General features: G+C 32.3%; 1 protein-coding gene across 1 annotated transcript in view; it reads left to right on the top strand.

Annotated features, from left to right (window-relative positions):
• Window positions 1–19,782, top strand: part of LOC148623156 (dual specificity mitogen-activated protein kinase kinase 5-like) — a 31,159-nt gene extending 11,377 nt beyond the window's left edge. The window contains exons 7-20 of the mRNA XM_088573736.1: window positions 864–1,205; window positions 1,487–1,526; window positions 2,065–2,133; window positions 4,561–4,642; window positions 5,414–5,524; window positions 7,008–7,081; window positions 7,344–7,394; window positions 7,843–7,914; window positions 10,246–10,275; window positions 11,850–11,867; window positions 12,112–12,144; window positions 15,516–15,577; window positions 18,396–18,441; window positions 19,389–19,782. Coding sequence (XP_088429862.1) covers window positions 864–1,205; window positions 1,487–1,526; window positions 2,065–2,133; window positions 4,561–4,642; window positions 5,414–5,524; window positions 7,008–7,081; window positions 7,344–7,394; window positions 7,843–7,914; window positions 10,246–10,275; window positions 11,850–11,867; window positions 12,112–12,144; window positions 15,516–15,577; window positions 18,396–18,441; window positions 19,389–19,508 — 1,150 coding nt within the window. The 3' untranslated portion in view covers window positions 19,509–19,782. The remainder of the gene's footprint in view (window positions 1–863; window positions 1,206–1,486; window positions 1,527–2,064; window positions 2,134–4,560; window positions 4,643–5,413; window positions 5,525–7,007; window positions 7,082–7,343; window positions 7,395–7,842; window positions 7,915–10,245; window positions 10,276–11,849; window positions 11,868–12,111; window positions 12,145–15,515; window positions 15,578–18,395; window positions 18,442–19,388) is intronic.
• Window positions 19,783–20,165: the final 383 nt, after the last annotated feature.

The following is a 20,165-nucleotide window of genomic DNA, read 5'->3' as shown; positions in this document are numbered from 1 at the left end:
ACACTACTCGACCAATTGAAACCAAACATGGTATGAATGTTCCTTACGGTATCCTGTAAGGTCTCCAGAACAGTTAGATTTAGCCGAATTCTTTTGATAGCTGAAATGATCCATATTATTAGGACTACAAAAGTCTTCAGAGATAAAAGTTGTCAGATGATTCTTTGTTAGTGTTATTGCCCTTGAAAAAGGAAAAATGACAGGTTTTTTGAAAACTTGAAAACTATGATAGAAACTTTTTTTAAATTTACTGCCCATGAAAATAAATTCAACCAGGTGAGCAATTCAGACTCCTGTGAGCCTCTTGTTTACAGTTTTCAGCCTTTATCTTGAAAAGTATGATAGATAGAATGAAACTTTCAATTGGTGAATGATTCTTATATTAAGGCCTACAAAAGTCTCCAGGGATCAAAGTTGTCAGATGACTCCATATAAGAGTTATTGCCCTTGAAAGGCACTTTTTGCAGTTTTCAGTCATATATCTTGAAAACTATAATAGATAGAATGAAACTTTCAATTGATGAAATGATCCTCATGATAAGTCCTACCAAAGTCTTTATGGAGTCAAAATTGTCAGACAACTTCTTGTTTTAGTTATTGCCCTTGAAATGCAAAAATTTAACCAGGTGAGCAATTCAGGCTTCTGGAGTCTTTTGTCTATGAACCACATTTTCTGTTTCTTATGTGCATAAATTACTTCTTAAATTTTCACATTGCCATTTTCCTTCAAATTTATTTCTATTTTCTTTCATAAAAATGAACTCATATGGAACTATTTATTTTAACAATAAAAGTCTGTGAAAGAATATTATTGTTTACTAAGTTCTAATAAAATATTATATTAAGGATAAATTTAATTATAGAAAAAACAAGAGTCAAAATAGCGCAGAATCCATGGAATACACAGACACTGGACAACCACCGGGAATGACTTCTATATCACAAGACATAAGCTGTACCACCTACACAGGAGACATGGGCTATCCTCATGGTCAGACAATGCACCCAACAGAAATGGGCTATCAGCCAGGCAGGCATACATTCAACCCTGCAGGACATCAACCAGATATCGTCAGTCAAGTGGGACACAAACCTATCAGGACATCCAGTGATCTGAGACAGTTACTAGCAACACAAGATATTGCTGAGGATCATCTACAAGTTCTCAATATGATAGGGAAAGGGAATGTTGGGTGTGTCTATAGGTAAGTAGTCTATATGATAGAGAAACGCAATGTTGTATGTGTCTATAGATGTTGTAAAGGGGTGATGGGGGCTCCCAATGATTTCAGTTTTTACTATATAATCAGCCTAAACTTTTATCTACCTGTGTACAAAATGTATGTTTTTAGAGGTTTATTTGACATGTACATGTGTATGGTTAGAAATACAAATTATGAATATAAAGAAATTTAATATAAACTAAAGCTATAGATTTTCTTTGCCTTGTAAAGCTTTGTAGTAATAAACTCTGTTTTCATTTCAGAGCTCTACATAAACCTACACAGACTATAATGGCTGTTAAGGTAGGGGCACAGCACTCACTACAACACAGGATAGAACTAAAACTTGATGGGTTGGGGCCTTTACTTAGCACTCACTACAATACAGGATAGAACTAAAACTTGATGGGTTGGGGCCTTTACACAGCACTCACTACAATACAAAACATGATAGAACTAACACTTAATGATTAGGGGTCTACACCGCACTCACTACAATACAACACAGGATAGAACTGATACTTAATGGAAAGATTTAATTTGCCTCTGTAATAAACTTACTAAATTGCATGAAATGATGAAATATTAACAAATATGAGGGAACCGAAGGTCATCAATCAGCTATTACATCTTAGCAAAAACCTTTGTCATTTTATGAAAACTTTTTGAACTGTTAGATAAATATTTTTTTAAAATCAGGATTAATTTATTTGGTATCTTACCTTGATTTAAGATAATGTTTAAATGTGGAGATTCTCACATTGCTGTGTAGCACTACTTTCTAATCACCTTATCTGTTATTGACAATGAGAAGATATTGTAATATTTTCTTTATCAATAGAGGATGCAGTTAGATGTTTCTGTAGAAGAACAGGGCAGTATCCTTTCTGAATTAGACATTCTGAATAAAGTAGGTACCAAAACTATTTATAGGGGTCTAGGACTTAAGCCCCCAAGGGACTCTTGTCCGGGGTGGGGGGGTGGGGGTTGTCCTGATCCTGAACAGAAGGTATTTTGTATAGATGAACAAGTCTTCAAAGTCAGTCATAACAGGTTCAGTTATTGAATTCTCTACATGTTGACTTCCAAAATTTGATAACAAAGGCAAATTGTGATGTACTTTTAATTCAATGTTACAATTCATTCTTTTTCTCTTTATTTTAAGTTTTTTTCTCTCCTTTTAAACCAATACAGAATGTTATATAATGTACTGTAATTCTTGGATCAGCAAAGAAACACAAGTTTGTGGATTTTTGAATTTGAAGTTTTGAGGTTTTCAGTATACACATCGAAGGAAATCTCCATTTCATTGGAAACTAAATTTCGTGGTTTGTTCTAACCCCAAAAACCATGAAAATTGGTACCCCACAAACAATAGTACCCTCACAGTAGCTTTATATTAACTAAAAGTAGTTAAGGTATCACTTACCACTTCCAGGTCAAATGGCCACCCCCCTATGTCGTACCAGAAACATACTGAACCTAGTGTATGCTATGCATTGCAAGTGCAAAATTTGTGTGTATGCTGATCAAAAGTAGTCAAAATAAAACTGGGAATGTGTACTTAAAAACCATATTTGTAATTTAATACAAAAGTGTATGAATATTGTTTACATGTGTAGGTAATTTGCCTCCAGAAAAGTTAAAATATGAATTTTAGGTATTATTTATTCAAGAAAATTTTGTGAAAAATTTCTCTGATCATCGTACCATTAGCATAATGATTGTAAAAATCGTATTTTCCAAGTTTCGCAACGGTATGCATCTTAAGATACCATTTCTTCTGGAAAGTAACTGTAACTTTGAAAATTATTTTCAGCTCACCTGGCAGTAGGCCATGTTGGATATTGCCATCATTTGGCTTCTGTTGTCATTGTTAACAACTTTTCAAACATCTTCTCCTCTGAAACTACTGCATGGATTTGGATGAAACTTAGCATGGTTGTTTCTTAAGGTATCCTGCACAAAATGACCATTTAAATTTTTGATCTATGAGAAAATGTGGCTGTCAATACTAAAAATAGAACATAGGGGTCAGAGTACCATCAGACAGAAGTTTTTCTCATATGTCTCCAAAACCCTCTGAATTAACTAAATTCTGACATGGCTTTAAGTTTTCAGCATGATGAGTTCTATCTGAGGGCAATTTTTGGTTAAAATTTGTTGACCTATGTTGGAGTTATTGCCTTTTTAGGACATTTTTTGCTGTTTTTTAATTATAAAATCTTCTTCTCAATAACTGCTGTGCAGAATTCAATAAAAGTAAGTATGATTCTTTCTTAGAGTATCATGCTCAAAATGAGTGTTTGGATTTTCGATCTGTGAAAAATATGGCCGCTGTTACTAAAAATGGAACTAGTAGTTCAAATACAGTTTTGTGCAAATGACTCAAAAAACCGTTGAATTTAGCAAAATTTTAATGGAGGCTAACAATGTTGACCATCAAAAGATAGACTGTTGCAGAAATTATCAAAATGATTTGCCGCCCAATGTAGGAGTTGTGGCCCCTAAAATATATTTTTTGGCCGTTTTTCTTATGTACATCTTTTAAAATCGTCTTGACTGAAACAATGAGACAAAATTTATTGAAAGTTGGCTTATTAGTTTTTATCGTATCATGCACAAACTCATTTTTTGAAATTTTTCATCTGTCAAAAAACATGGCCGTCATTGCTAAAAATAGAACAGGCTCAAAATGTTTTTTTATTTGCTATTTTTTCCTCCTCTATAGCAGAATAATGAAAGTGAAAGCTACTTTTAAGATAAACATAATATTCTTAATTGACTGGCAGGAGTTAAATCTTTTTTTTTTCACATTTTGTGACCATTTTCACCATTTGTTTGGATTCCAATTACTTTTGAGTTTTTTCAGGAAATATTGTGTTTGAATGGTGATGACAAAAGTTTGTTCTTGACTTCTAATTTCCTGCTAATTTTTATACTTGCTTTGATTTCAACAATATTTGGTTTATATAGTAAACATGGTTTTCGAGTTGAATGGTGATGATGAAAATATTGTATAGCCATGATTCAACTTCATTTTATGTTCTTTTTCAGCTTATGTATTCTGGGCTAATGACCCTTGAACCAGGTGGAATAACAGGACATAGGGGAACCCCTGCCCACATTTATTTTTTTACAGCATTCATCAATATGTGCTCTTTTTCAGTAATTTTTTGTCAAACATGGTAACAATGCATGATACCTGTACTTATTTAGTTAATAGGGCACAGTTTGCAAGGTGAGCGATTTAGTCTCTTCCAGAACCTCTTGTTTAACATGCAAAGTCAATGGTTAGTGCAATGTCTCCCTTTAATTTAACTTTTATCTATTTCAGTGTAATTCTCCTGTGATAATTGGCTTTTATAAAGCTTTCTTTGTAGAAAATCGAATATCAATATTAACAGAATATATGGATGGTATGTGTTAAATAATTTACAAAAAAGATATAATTTTATGAATGGGAATTCCTTTTTTTTTCCTGAAATTTCCTTTTTTATTATTGAATAATTACTTCTGATTTCACCATTTTTTTGTAAAACCTTTCTATCTATGCTCACCATATTTGACGTATTACCTGAAAATTTTAAACCACTCAATGTTTGATGAAGTAATTATTGCAGTGTTATATTTATCAGTACAATGTAAATACAACATGTTTCAAATAACTAATATCAATAACTCAAAGAAATATTTATATATGGAATTATAAGAACACAATGTAATAGGAAATTAATTTGAAAGAGTGAATAATCAAAATTATATGATGCCCTGATTTTACAAGTGGTCAGAACTTGTTCTATTCGCAAGTTCAATCTTCAAGCATTCTTGGAACAAATGATTTTATTTCAGTTATTCACAAGAACCAATTGATTATTACATTTATTATATAGATTTTCTTCATAATTTATGATTGTTTTCGACATGAATTTTAAATTCATAAATCAGCATATTGATATTTCTGCTGTGAAATTTTGGTGAGAGGAAGGCTGAGAGTGAAATTTCCCAATTTATTGCATAGTGTGAATTATCAAAATTTATTACAGGAAAATTTTTTAAAACACCACTATCTATATACCAATAATAATATTATGATAACTTACAGATTTCATTTACTCAATATATGTACATGAGATAGCTGAATTACAGTGTCTTCAAGTATCACATAATTATTACCATTTTTGATTTAGGGGGATCTTTAGATAAATATGGCCAGATTCCAGAACATATATTAGGGAGGATGGCTGTAGCTATGGCAGAAGGACTTTGTTATATGTCGGCTTTAAAAATCTTACATAGAGGTAACATTCCATACTTTTGATATGTTTAAAATGTTTGAATACTACACATTTGTTGAAAAGTTACTTTGTATTATATTAATAATGTAGTGTTTTAGTGATCAAAGACCTCAGTTTGTGACCAGAATGATAATTAAGGAATAACATTTTTCTGTCTATGAAAAAATAATCTCAAATGTGTGGTGCTTTGCAGGTTATTTTTAAGTGTGCATAACAGGCATTGAGGTTATGATAGACAGATTGATTGATTGATTGTTGGTGTTTTATTCCCAAGCAGCAATATTTCAGTTATATCCAGGTGATGAATATGAAATGGATGATAAAATGGACATGAAATGATGATGAAATGGAAAATGGGATGGGACACAAGGATTATAGGATTGACAAATTTTGTTGTCACTGGAAATAGGGAGAGGTGGGTACGGTTGGGCAATTTAGCCTCCTGTGGCAGAGCCCTATAGTTCCTACTCCTATCAAATACTACAGAAGGGTTCTTTAGCGTGCAAGGAACGTGGCATCTTTCCCAACACGTTGCACCACTATGGTTTGCAGTCAGGTTTTCCATTTTATGGTCAGACTACCCTAGCGTGTAGCATGCTAGGGGTACCCCATTACACCATCAGGAGCACACAACCCAGTTGCTCTGTGGACAGAGCGCCCTAGCCCCAGGCCAGGGTTCTGAGCACTATTTAGTCGCCTTATATGACAAGCTTAAAGCTGCTGCAGGCCTTTTCTTTTGACACCTGGACCCACACAGGGCTATAATAGACAGAAAAAATATAACAGACATTCCTTATAATTTAATTTTAGTGTCAAAATTTAATGAATAAATCATTAAAAAAGGGTTATGAAGTCACTTTCACATTACAAAATGTGGTCAATGAGATGATGAATAATTTTTTTAACCAATCAGAAAGCATGTTACTTTTGCAATTAAAGGTGATGGGGCATTAGGCTATGAATATTGCCTAAATATATTAGCTTTGTTATGATAGTTGTTCATAACATAGTAAAATATAAAGAGTGGAAAATTGTATTTTGTGGCATTAGTTCATTGTAAGGACATCAACTGCTGAGAATTGTAAACTTTGTTGTTTTTTGACATATTTACATCCTGAAAACTATGTCCACTCCAAAGGACAACTTTATATTTCACATATGATAAACTATATAATAATGAATGTATTCACTAAATATGAAGTTGTTTCTTGGGTGTGGACACTGTTTCATTGCCCAAAGTATACCCAGAAAGTGGAAGTAGAAAATTTGATAGAATATTATAATTTTAAACTTTAAGCAATTTTTCTGTCCTTTTGATGCAGGAATTACCAGAAGTCATTATGTTTTCTCATTTGTGATGGATTCAAGTCTCAAAATTTCAACATTTTTTTATTAATTTTCAGTTGTATTTTAGGCAAATGAGAATCTTTATCACCCCTTCTCCTTCAGAAGATTCAGTTGATACATTACCCTTTGTTTTCTTCAGACATCAAGCCATCAAATGTTCTTGTCAATACTCAAGGCCATGTTAAACTCTGTGATTTTGGTGTCAGTACACAGGTAAGGGAGCTAACTCAATAAAACCCAGGAGAAACCCAAATAACTCCAGAGAATTTCTGTCAAATAATCCATTTACTATGAGAACTTGGCAATATTTTTCCCCGTCTTTGACATGGGATTTTTGCATACATGTATAATGTTCATATAATATCCAACACCATTTCAATATTCTGTCATCAATTTTTGATATCTATATACATTTCATAACCTTTTTTTCTTTTTATAACATTTTGTATTATCAACAAAAATATTAACTTTCCAGTTGGTAAAGTCTATAGCAAAGACATACATTGGAACCAATGCTTATATGGCTGTAAGTAAAGTCTTAAATACTTGTAGAGTTCAGTACCCACATTGTAAAAAGCTTTGTTTTTAGTGTGAATCTTGGATTCGTAAAGTTGCCTTGTATATAAATGTTAGATATTAGAATTATCCTGTCTTGAAAAGTATTTGCAGAGCATTTTTTCATGGAATACTGAATTTTCTAATTGAAAACATTATACCTTTGGTTTCAAGCTACCTCATATTAAGTGAAAATCAGATATATTTTATACAAATTCAGAGATATTGAAGAAAGGCGTAGGCAATTGTGCTAAACTGTTTGAATGGACTTGGAACAAACATAGTATTATACCAACTATATAAGCATTTGTCATACACAGTATACATACACATACACAGTAAAACACCCTCATAGTGGATATTATAATGTGGGTATAAAACAAAGAATGTCCTGTAACATTAATATGTTATTTCTATAGCCAGAAAGGATGAGAGGTGAGGTGTACAGTAGCCCTGCTGAAATCTGGAGCTTTGGTATTACACTGTTTGAGGTAAGATGGACTAAGAATTTGTACTAGATAGGTCAGGGTCATATAGTGATCCTTATGTTATCACTAGTTAGGTCAAGGCAATAAAGTGTTTCTTATGTTATCACTAGATAGGTCAGGGTTATAAAGTGATTCTTGTTTTATCAGTAGATAGGTCAGGGTTATAAAGTGATTCTTGTTTTATCACTAGATAGGTCAGGGCCATATAGTGATCGTTATGGTATCACAAAATAGGTCAGGGTCGTATAGTGATCCTTATGTTATTACTAGATAGGTCAGGGGTATATAGTGATTCTTTTGTTATCACTATAAAGATTAGGGTCATTTAATGATTCTTTTGTTATCTCTAGATAGGTTAGGGTCATATAGTGATCCTAATGTTATCACTAGATAGGTCAGGGTCATATAGTAATCCTTATTTTATCTCTAGATAGATCAGGGCCATGTAGTGATCCTTATGTTATCACAAAATAGATCAGGGTCGTATAGTGATCAGTATGTTATCACTAGACAGGTCAGGGTCATATAGTGATCCATAGATCAGTGGTGTCATATAGTGATCCTTATGTTATCTTTAGATAGGTCGGAGGCATATAGTGATTCTTTTGTTATCACTATACAGGTCATGGGTTAATAGTGATTCTTTTGTTATCACTAGACTGGTCAAGGTCATATAGTGATTTTTATTTATCACTAGACAGGTCAAGTTCGTATAGTGATCCTTATGTTATCATTAGATAGGTCAGGGGTACATACTTATCAATTATGGACTTTTACTTTTAAAATCAATATGTTTTTTTATGAACCTGATCTGTTTTATTGACTGAGGACAAAGTCCATGTATTACATATTGACTGAGTGAAAGTCCTTAATTTATATATTACTTATGTAGATAATGCATTTTCTTTTTGTCTGCTTCATCTGCAGTGCTTCTGCCATGATTGGGTGAGAGTAATTATGGAAAGGAATGGTTTATGTATGGATCTAAATTTAGAAGTATAGCATCAATATATTTAAAAATAGAAACAAAATTTTCTCAAATTTAAACACAATGTTGTGCACAATAAGATACAGACCAAGTTATATAATGGGTATAGTATTAAATGTCAGGGTTTTATTGTAAGAATGGGTATCTGTGATCTCCTAATCTTTATTGTCCCCCACCGCTACACCAAAGTGGACATAGCAATACTGGTTTCCTTCCATTCCATCTAGTCATAATTGTGGACGTAAGTCCTTGGAAACTGCTGAATGGATTTTGTTCAAATTTTGTAGGATCGTTATTTACCATTTGTAGTTGATCAAGTTGTGCCCACATTTTGATTTAACAAACTTAACAGGAGTTATGGGACTTTTGCACCTCAATTTCTTTTGCGGTGGCGAGGGACATATGGTAATGAGTTGCTTGTGTGTTGAGAAATTACTTCTAAACATATTTAATACACTTTGACTTCAGAGTTGTATGCATCAAGCTCTATTATTTAGGATTTTGCCTTTGATGCCTATTTAGTTACAGGAGATTATTGTCACCCGCTATGCACCGGGAGAGGACACGGAAATGCCGGGGCGTCTGTCCATCCGTCCTGGTTTTCCACACTTTTTTTTGTATTGCTCCTACCAAATTCATTTGTTTTTGGTATGTAGCCTTATTATGAAGAGTTACAGATTAAGTTTGACTTTGATTATGCTTGAATAATTTTTATGGAAGTGATGACCCTTGGACTTATAAAATTTCAGTGAATTTATAGCTTATGCCTTAACTTGGCACAAATTTAACATGCTGACATCTATCAATTCAATTGTAATCATGGGAATGATTGATTTAGTATTCTGCTCTATCATATCCCAGACTTTTGATGGTCCACTTTTTTCCTGTTTACAGGGTGTTTTTTTTCTGAATTACAATGTACTTATGTCCTGTAATTTTTTTGTTAACTGAACTTAGACAATGATCATGAGAACAATCTGAAATTTGATATTTGAAATATTTCTTATTTAGTGTTTGGGTTGGAAGGGGCACTGTGTCATATAGTCACATTTCTTATAGGTTACTAATAATATTATGTGACCCAAATCTTTACCTTAAGCATTACAAACAATATTTCTGGGCATTAATCATCTAGTTAAATGCCTTATATACCTTAAGTGTTAAAATAGTTCTGGTGATGAATAAAGCATCTAGTTGAAGGCATTTACATTAGGCATTACAAACAGTTAAAACATCTAGTTAAATGTAAGATAAACATTTTTTAGCAGATATGAATGTGGTTAATCATTACACTTAAAATAGTTTTTTCTGTCCATATTACTAATTGAATATTGTACTATTTTTAGCTTGCCACAGGAAGATTCCCATATGACAATGTAAGTAAATCTCTATCACATTAGTTTGATAGCCTCTACACAGGCAAAAATAAGTCATGTTAATGTTAAATTAGTATTAGATTAATCTTAAAAATTCACGTTAGGTTAATGTTATCAAGCTCTGATTGTTAATGTTAAAATTTAAAATGTAGCTACTAATGTTTTATTTAATAGCTTGTGATATGGTGTTGCAAGGAGTTAAATACTGAATACTGGTATAGTCTTAATATAAAAATCCTTGCAATTAGTAAATATAAAAAAATAACAAAACAAATGACCTCAATGGTTACATGTTCACAGCTATATCCAGGGAGGATCCAGGTAATGAAGGGAAACCAGGCTATGATTTGTTCATTTTGGTCCATAGTTTGCATGAAATTAACCAAATTTTCCAACAAAAAAAGGGGGGGCAAATCAAGTCCACTTTGGGGATTCAGAGCTGAAGATATTATTTGTTAGGCTGAAGTGGTGGACCAAGAATTTCCCTAACACTGAATTCAAAATGGATTAAAATTGAACAAGACAATTCGATACTCTGATCGATTCATTGTTAAAAACATAGCATATTAACAAGAACACAATTGATCCAAGCTGCCTTATTCTAGAATAAAGCTCAAATTTAATTGAACTCAGAAAGTTCAAACAAGCTTCTCATCATTAATGTTTTCTTTAATTGTCACATGGGGGTAGTATATTTTTCGCAATACTAACTTGCTTCCATACTATATGATATTCATGTACATATGTAAGTTGAACTCAGAATAACAAATTTCCTGGAATTAAGTTATGTTTAATGTCTGTTGATAATTTTGTCATTATAAAACTATTCTTCTCATCTGTTTATACATATTTTGTACATGTGTTAACTGAATTATGGCCCCCTTATCACAGAAATTTGACAGATTAATACATGTATATCAATTAACTGCATAACTGCATTGTTCAATATGAAAAATGACTTGACCATATTGATTAAGGTGATGAACTGACACTTGATTATAATGCAGTGTTGAATTATATCCTGATAATGTGACATTTATTTGTGAATGCTGAGTTAACGTTAATAACTCTATGTTAAAATAATGTTTAAGTAAACGTTAATTTAGTGTTAAAATTTTCTGTTAAATTAATGTTAAATTCAGCTAAACTGATCCAATTTGGATCAAAATGGCAAAAAATATTTTTTATTTTCATTTTACTTTCAGAATCTCAGCATACAGGATATTACACTATATATTTTTTACCCTGGAAGGGGTTTCCATTTTCTTCATGCTAAATTAGCATGAGGAATTAACGTTTAGTTAACTTAACAGCTTAATGTTTGATAGTGTTAATTCTTAACGTTAAATTGTTCAAATGTTAAGTTACAGTTAACTTATAGTTAGTGACTCATTTTTGCCTGTGTACCTTAAGCAATAATAATGCTGCATGTTTAAGTACAAATACCCATAGGACTTAAATTAACAGTACCATACTACTGAGGTAGGCTAAGATGATATAAACTTAAGTTATGAACAATTGTACATGTATGTATTAAAAAGATTAAGTGTATGTTTTTTTTTATATTTTCTCAGGCATCAGCTCTTAACTTGGTGAGTAAATTCTGTGTTATTAGATTACATTTTAACTCTCAATTGAAATGTTTCTTTTTTAACATCATGAAGTTGAATTTACAATATCACATGTTTCTAAACCGTGTAAAAAAAAAAAAAAAATATTTTTGTATAATTCTTTAATAAGACAGACTGATATGACACTAAACAAATTTGAAAAGCCATATTATTATTGATTCAGTCTGCTCTATTGAGATTCGTTTTTTTGTTCCTATTATTGCAGCCAATGGCTTTGTTAAACAGAGTAACTTCTGAGGTGAGTATTCCTTAAATGGAGATAATTTCAATCCAACCCAAGTACTGCTTCTACGGTCTCACTAACCACTTCTAACGTTTCTGTTACTTTACATAATTAAAAAGGAATTGTGAATTCCCTGAACAAATAACATCTTAAAGTTGCATACCATTGTGAAGCTTGGAAAATAAGGCTTCCAAAATCATTATGCTAATGCTACGATGATCATTGAAATTCTTCACAAAATTTACTTGAATAAATTCTGCTTACTGATAGCATGTAAACAATATTCATACACTTTTGTAGTAAGTTACTAATATGATTTTATGAAAAAAAAACTTAAGAAAAAAAACTTTTCCAGCAATATCCATGATACCTAGATGAATGTTTATTTGTAAACTTTGTTCCTTTTTTTTTTTTTAGCTCACCTGGCCATAAGCCATGTGAGCTATTGCCATCACTTGGCATCTGTCATTGTTGTCGTTAACAATTTCCTCAAACAACTTTTCCTCTAAAACTACTGAATAGATTTGCATAAAATTTATAATGATTGTTCCTTAAAGTATCCTTCACAAAATGACCATTTGGGGTTTTGATTGGTTGAAAAACATGGCCGCCATTACTAAAAATAGAACATAGGGGTCAGACAGCAGATTTTTGCATATATCTTAAAAACTTTTAGGTTTAGCCACCTTTTGACAGAGGAAAAGTATTCAGCATGATGAGATCTATCTGTGGTCAAATTTTGGTGAAAATCTGTTGACCCATGTTGGAGTTATTGCCCTCTTCAGAAGTTTTTTTTTGCTGTTTTTGATGTTATTACTTTCAAAAATCTTCTTCTCAGAAACTACTGTACAGAATTCAATGAAAGTTGGTACTTTGTTTTTAGGGTATCCTTAACAAAATGACTGTTGGGATCGGTTGAAACACATACCTAAAAATAGAACATAGTGGTCAGACATCAGATTTTTGCATATATCTCCAAAAGCATTAGGTCTAGCTAAATTCTGACGTGGGATTAAAGTATTCAGCATGATGAGATCTATCTGTGGTCAAATTTTGGTGAAAATCTGTTGACCTATGTTGGAGTTATTGCCCTTTTTGGACGTTTTTTTGCTGTTTTTGATGTTATTACATTACAAATCTTCTCCTCAGAAACTACTTTTCAGAATTCAAAGGAAGTTGGTATCCCTAACAAAATAACCCTTTGGATTTTTTATTGGTTAAAAAACATGGCTGTGGTTACTAAAAATAAAACATAAGAGTCAGACATAGTTTTTTGCATATATCTCAACTGTTAGGTTTAGCCAAATTTTGACTTGGTTTAAGTATTCAGCATGATGAGATCTATCTGTGGTCAAATTTTGGTGAAAATCTGTTGACCCATGTTGGATTTATTGCCCTTTTTGAAAGTTTCTTGGCTGTTTTTTGATGTTATTACTTTAAAAAAATCTTCTCCTCAGAAACTACTTTACAGAATTCAATGAAAGTTGGTATTCTTGTTTTTTAGAGTATCTTGCACAAAATGATGGTTTGGATTTTTGATTGGTTGAAAAACATGGCCATCGTTACTAAAAATAGGGGTCAGACTGTAGTATCTCCAAAACCTTTAGGTTTAGCTAATATCTTTCAATTGCAGAAATGATCCTTATGATAAGGCCTACAAAAGTCTGTACGGGATCAATGTTGTCAGACAATGCCATGTAAGAGTTATTTCCCTTAAGAGGAGAAAAATGACAGGTTTTTATTTATTTTATTTTATTTTTTTTTTTTACAGGTTTCAGCTAATATCTTGAAAATTATGATAGATAGAACGAGACTTTCAATTGCTGAAACGATTCTTATTATAAGGCCTACAAAAGTGTCCCAAGCATCAAAGTTGTCAGACAACTCCGTGTAAGAGAGGCAAAAGATAATGTTTTAGCAGTTTTCAGCCAATATCTTGAAAAATAAAATAGATAGAATGAAACTTTCAGGTGATGAAATGATCCTTATGATAAGTTCTACCAAAGTCTTCATGGAGTCAGAATTGTCAGACAACTCTTTGTTAGATTTTTTGCCCTTGAAAGGCAAACATTTAACCAGGTGAGCAATTCAGGCTCCTGGGAGTCTCTTGTTTTTTTTATGTTTCTCAAATTTTACATTTCTGAGTGATCAGACTTTATCAATCAAAATTAAAGATGCCACATGATACAACCACAGCCAGTTGAACTCTGTTCACTTAGGGCAAGTGTGGACTCAAAATTAGGTTTTGACACACTTAAACATAGGCTCTTACAGTTCATTATGGACACATCAACTCATGCTCTCTATTTTGAAATTCCCTTAAGTACCAAGTTCTTCTTCAGGATGCTTTCATGGATCACTTTGCACCCCATTATCTCCAAAAAATGGTTACGAAAGAGTGAATATGCTAAGCATACTTCTTAAAGCTCTTGAAAAAGCAGGGATGTTCTTAGGGAATCCAATTAAAAAAAATCAAAATTCACACCAAAAATGCAAAAGTTAAATTTTTAGGGTGTGTTCCTCTTCAGCCCCTTATAACCCCAAAACCATAAGAGATACCTGTAATCTGACTGAAACTTGTAGCAGGGATTTTCATGAGGATTTCAAAATCAGACAAAAAATATAAAAAGTATTTTTTTAGGCTGTGGCCCAATCTTGGCCCCCACTAATAGACTGACAATGCTAAATGATAATTAAAATCTATTAAAATATTCTTAAAAAATAATTTTATAAGACACAAATTAGACAAAAAGAATCATCAAAATTGAATGAGAAGTATATCTTTAACATCAGTGTTGAATAAACACTTATTTTACCCTTTTTTGCTCCATATTTGCAGAACAGTAGGGGCCAGTGACCTCATTTTAAATAGTAAGCTGCTAAAGCAGCAAGCAACAATATCACAAAATTCAACTAAAGTTACCAAAGAAAGGAACATAAGGAATGCAAACAAAGACAACATTATAACATAATAAGGCCACAATTTGAAGTATAAAAATGGGATGGTTTTGGTCTATCATGTAAGATTCATTATATCCTTATCATACATATTGTTAGGGTGTCTTAATTGTACAGAGCTTAAAGATGGGTATATAATGCATTGATGCTGCAGCTCTTTATACTTACTGACATACAGTATTATTATTACTTCAACCCGTTATAAAATTATATGCCATTCACTTTGAACCATGAAGAATATTCAGTTTTTCATTGCCACATCAATAAGTGTATTAATTGAAATACTTTTCTATAATGTTTATATATAAGACTTTTTTTATTTATTGTTTCATTACATTGGATGTAGCTGCATTATACTTCTTTAAAAGCTGCCTTTGTGTTAATATTAAGTTCAAAATCAAATCATGTTTGCATCTCTTTCTTTTCAGCCAGTTCCTAAATTACCAGACACAGAGTTTTCTCCAGATTTTATAGAATTTATTGCAAGATGGTAAGTTAAGATTATAGCATTATTTACTTATCCCTTTTCATGAATAAAAATATTCAGAGATGAAAAGATGAAAATGTTAATTTAAAAAAATGTAACTCAAGAAACTTGACAATGGGTGATAACTTGAGGTATCTTTACATATAAATGTAAATAAATGTCAATCAATTACTAGCTTATCTTCTAGAGTTTCTGATCTACAGTTTTGAATGAAATTTTTTAGGATGATTATACATGTGATTAAAGTGTACAGGGCTCAAGGATTTTGATTTTTGATACAGTAGACTGATGTCCATCAATTTATTCGTTCTTCTTACTTGGCACAACTCATTGTGCTGCGAGCAATTTTAATGAAACTTGATTTGTGCTCCTTTTTTATTCTTATAAATTTCTGGTTTACAGAAATGTCAATAAAAATTTGGTGAATTGTTAATTTATATTGATGTAAACACTGTTTTATGACTTAATTCCTGTTTTTGGACTTTGTTCATCAACAAGAGACTCTAGAGAGCCTAAATCACTGACCTACTCAAAATAGTCTTTTTGGCTTTCTAAAGCTGGACTAATGACCTTACTGTAATATTGTCACAAGAATTATTAATCAGTTGAGAGCATCTTAAGTATCCACCCAGTTTTTATATTATAAAATAAATCTCTCCTATAGTCATTTTTTTACTCTTCAAGGGCAATAACTCCAACATCGATCAACAGATCTTTATGAAAATTTCAGCAAAGGTCTGTCTCACCGTGCTGAACAATGGTAGTTCGTTAAATATGGTTAAATGCATTGGTTTTCGAGTTGTTTCCACAAATCCACAATGTTTAGTAATGGTGGCCATGTTTTTAGACAGATGAAAAATTTACACACACAGACTGTTAAGGATATAACAAACATTCATGATATGTTTGGTTACAAACCATACTACTAGTAGTCTCAGAGGATATGATTTTCAAAGTTGGAAATGAAAAAAATTGGAAAAAAATCCATTTCAGGGCCCGTAACTTATTAATCTGTCCACTATTCATTCTGAGAATTTCAGCGTAGGTCCAACTCATCATACTGAATAATTTTACTCCGTCAGATTTTTGCTAAATCCTACTGTTTTTGCGTTTGCATTATTCTGCAATTTGACCATTATGGTCTATTTTTAGCAACAGTGGCCATGTTTTATGCTAGATCAACAATATCCACACTAGAATTATAAAAGATGTTTATAACATTTATCTTTTGTTTCAATCCATTCAGTAGTTTGAGAGGAGAATAATTTCAAAGTTGGAAATGTAAAATTCATAAAAATTTTCAGGACCCATAACTCAATCATTCTTAAATGGGTCTTGATGAAAATTTTAGCATAGGTCCAACCAATCTTGCTGAACAATTTTACATCCTGTCAGATTTTAGCTAAACCCTACTGTGAGTTATTTACAAATTTCTGCAATTTGACCCCTATGGTCTATTTTTAGTAGTGGTCCTTCAGCCACGTGCGCTAAAAAGGGCAGATTTCCCTCAATTGCATAATAACTTGAAAATGCTTCAGTTATAAACAAACTGGTTTTTTCCTTGTTATTAGCTCAATTTTGATTTTTATATATTTTGTGATTCAGAGCTGTGTCAAGCTTGAATTTGTGTTCATGTGTGCCCCATCTATTTAGGGTTCCGCCTCTGCGGTGTATCTAGCTGCGTAAAATTTAATAAGTTATGGAACTTTATTTGCCATAAATTGTGAATGTTTAATTCTTTTAGCCAAGTTGCAATGAAGTTTAACTCAGCTATTGGTTTGGTGATGGTGGGTGGGTTGGCAGACAGGCGTGCGTCAATATTGGTTCAGGACATACCTGGAAAAGTTTAAATTTGATTCAAAAGAAAATTTGGGATATTGGTATATACCAGTTTTGTGAGATCCCTACTGATTTGGGGGAAATTTCATTCTAGGTCAAGGAGGCAGCTTCAAAAAAATTTCAACATTTTCCATAAAATTTTGGTTTCAAGATGATACCTCGCAAAGTTTTCATCTGATTCGAACCAAACTTTTGGATATTGTTACATGCTAGGTATGTGAGATCTCTATTGATTTTGAGGAAATTTCATTTAAGGTCAAGGTCACAGTCATTAAAAAAACTTTTTTTTCTGAAAAAATTCCAAACAGTAACTATAGAAGTTTACCTCTGATTCAAACCAAACGTTGATAAGTGGGATACATATTGATTTGCAGACAAAAAGTTTTGGTCAAGGTTGAGTATGCCCAAAAAATTTACATTTTTGCTTAAAAATAAGGATTCCAGATGATAACTTAAAAAGTCTACATTTTTTGAAAGGGAACTCTGGGATATAGTAACATACCAGATAAATGAAAATACCTGTGTTAGTGATTTGGGGGAATTTTATTTGCAGTCAAGGTCAAAGGTCAAAAAGCTTCATTTTTTCTGTAAAAATTAAGTTTCTGGACAATAACTCAAAATGTGTGCATCTGATTCAAATGGAACTTCGGGATATTGTTACATACCCTTTTATAATATAACAAAATTTGTGGTTCTATAGAAATCACATTGTCCTTTCATCTGTGTGTCTGTCTATGCAATCTTTTATTAGTCTTATTGCAGGTATTTGAGTTATTAGACCATTTTCATTCTGATTACTTATCATGTGTCAAATATTTAATTACTGTCAAAATTCAGAGCTGTATCAAGCTTGAATTTTGTGTCCATATTTGCCCAATATGTTCAGGGTTTTATCACTGTGGGCATATTCAGCTATGCTTTTCAAATCATTTTATTTGTTATTTAGGATGATAAATATGTTAATAGTTTGATAAACTTTCAGCATGCAGCCAGAGCCTGGTAACAGACTAAAGATGGAACAATTATCTGTAAGTAGTTACTGTGAGGAAATGTTGCCTCATTCTTAGGTTTCTTTTGTTTCCATGCAATAACTTTAGTTTTAGTTAACAAAATATGAAATTTTGATATATTGTTACTTGCTGCTAGAGGAAGCTTGCTATTGGGATCACTATTGTTCTGAAAGAAAAGGGGCCAAAAGGGGTGAAATAGGTGTATATTCAAAATTGGTGTAGACGGCTTGTTTCTTATTCAATTTTGAATTGCTAATATTGTTAGCGACTTCTTGCACTCTTAATTCAGTACTTTACATTCGCATATAATATGCTTCATTGTATATTACTATACCCCATTGTGCTGCTGATCAGTGCTGTAATACCATCAATTCTAGCTTCATACGAGATCAATAGTACTTGTTAAGTATCATACACATGTGTTCTATATGTGTTTTTTGCTTGTATGAGAACGTGAAGATGAAATGATCAGCATTGAACTTAATGTAATATTACTCAGTCTCTGATTCAGACACACTCGTTACAATTGACTATAAAGGTCATAAACATTATCAGGACCCAGATCATGTTTATGACCTGTATAGTCATTGTCAGTTGTTTAATCTGGTTCATAATCTGGTTCCCTGGTCAATATCATAAGCGACCCAAAGGTTGCTAAAAATTTGAGAGATATTTGTTGAACAAAAAAATTACCTGCACTTCCTGGTAACCAGTTGTTTTGATTGAGAAACATTCAGATCATTAGGATTTTGGAAGAGTGATCATATCAAGGGAACCAAGATTCTAGCAGAAGTCACCCAGTTTTAGAGCATATCACATTCTAAATTCTAAATTCTAAAATAACTAATATTGTGTCCGCACTGACCAAAAGTGAATAGAGTTCTACTGGTTGTTTCATGCTGTACTCAGCAAAGCTTTTTATTGTTATACACTATATGCTCATGGATGTTTATTTCCTGTTACAGCTACACAGTTTTATACAGAGACACAATGATAGAAACTTGTTAGTAATAGCCGAGTGGATTAAAGATAAACTATCTAGGAGACAATCCCCACAGTGGATAGAGTATGATTCAACAGGCTAGGAGACAATCCCCACAGTGGATAGAGTATTATTCAACAGGCTAGGAGATTAGTATGCTACCATTTTGAAAAATTATACACCAACATTTGGAAACATTGTGTTGGTGTCAGTCTGTCCTATTTCTAGTCAGTTTTTACTGAATAATAATAAACTGTTGATTGTGGAACAAAGTGGAGATATAACAGTTATGTAAAGTTTGCAATATTCTTTCTTAACTTTAACTGTGATAAGATTTTATTCTTTATGAAATATTAAAAAGACTACTTAACTTATAATGTATTATTCATAATTCTTTTTTTCCTATGGTGTTTGCCTGTTAGAGTTCGAAAACATCCTGTAGATATGGATTAAGTGCTCTGTATGGGTATGATACATAGATTGTGCTCTGTATGGGTGTGATACATAGATTGTGCTCTGTATGGGTATGATACATAGATTAAGTGCTCTGTATGGGTATGATACATAGATTAAATGCTCTGTATGGGTATGATACATAGATTGTGCTCTGTAAGGGTATGATACATAGATTAAGTGCTCTGTATGGGTATGATACATAGATTAAATGCTCTGTATGGGTATGATACGTAGATTGTGCTCTGTAAGGGTATGATACATAGATTAAATGCTCTGTATGGGTATGATACATAGATTAAGTGCT

Source organism: Perna viridis, chromosome 3 (assembly GCF_037379345.1).
Source record: "Perna viridis isolate PV_CMFRI_1.1 ecotype Kerala chromosome 3, ASM3737934v1, whole genome shotgun sequence".
NCBI lineage: Eukaryota > Metazoa > Mollusca > Bivalvia > Mytilida > Mytilidae > Perna > Perna viridis.
Note: the sequence above shows the minus strand (reverse complement) of the source record. Positions and strands in the feature narration are given on the sequence as shown.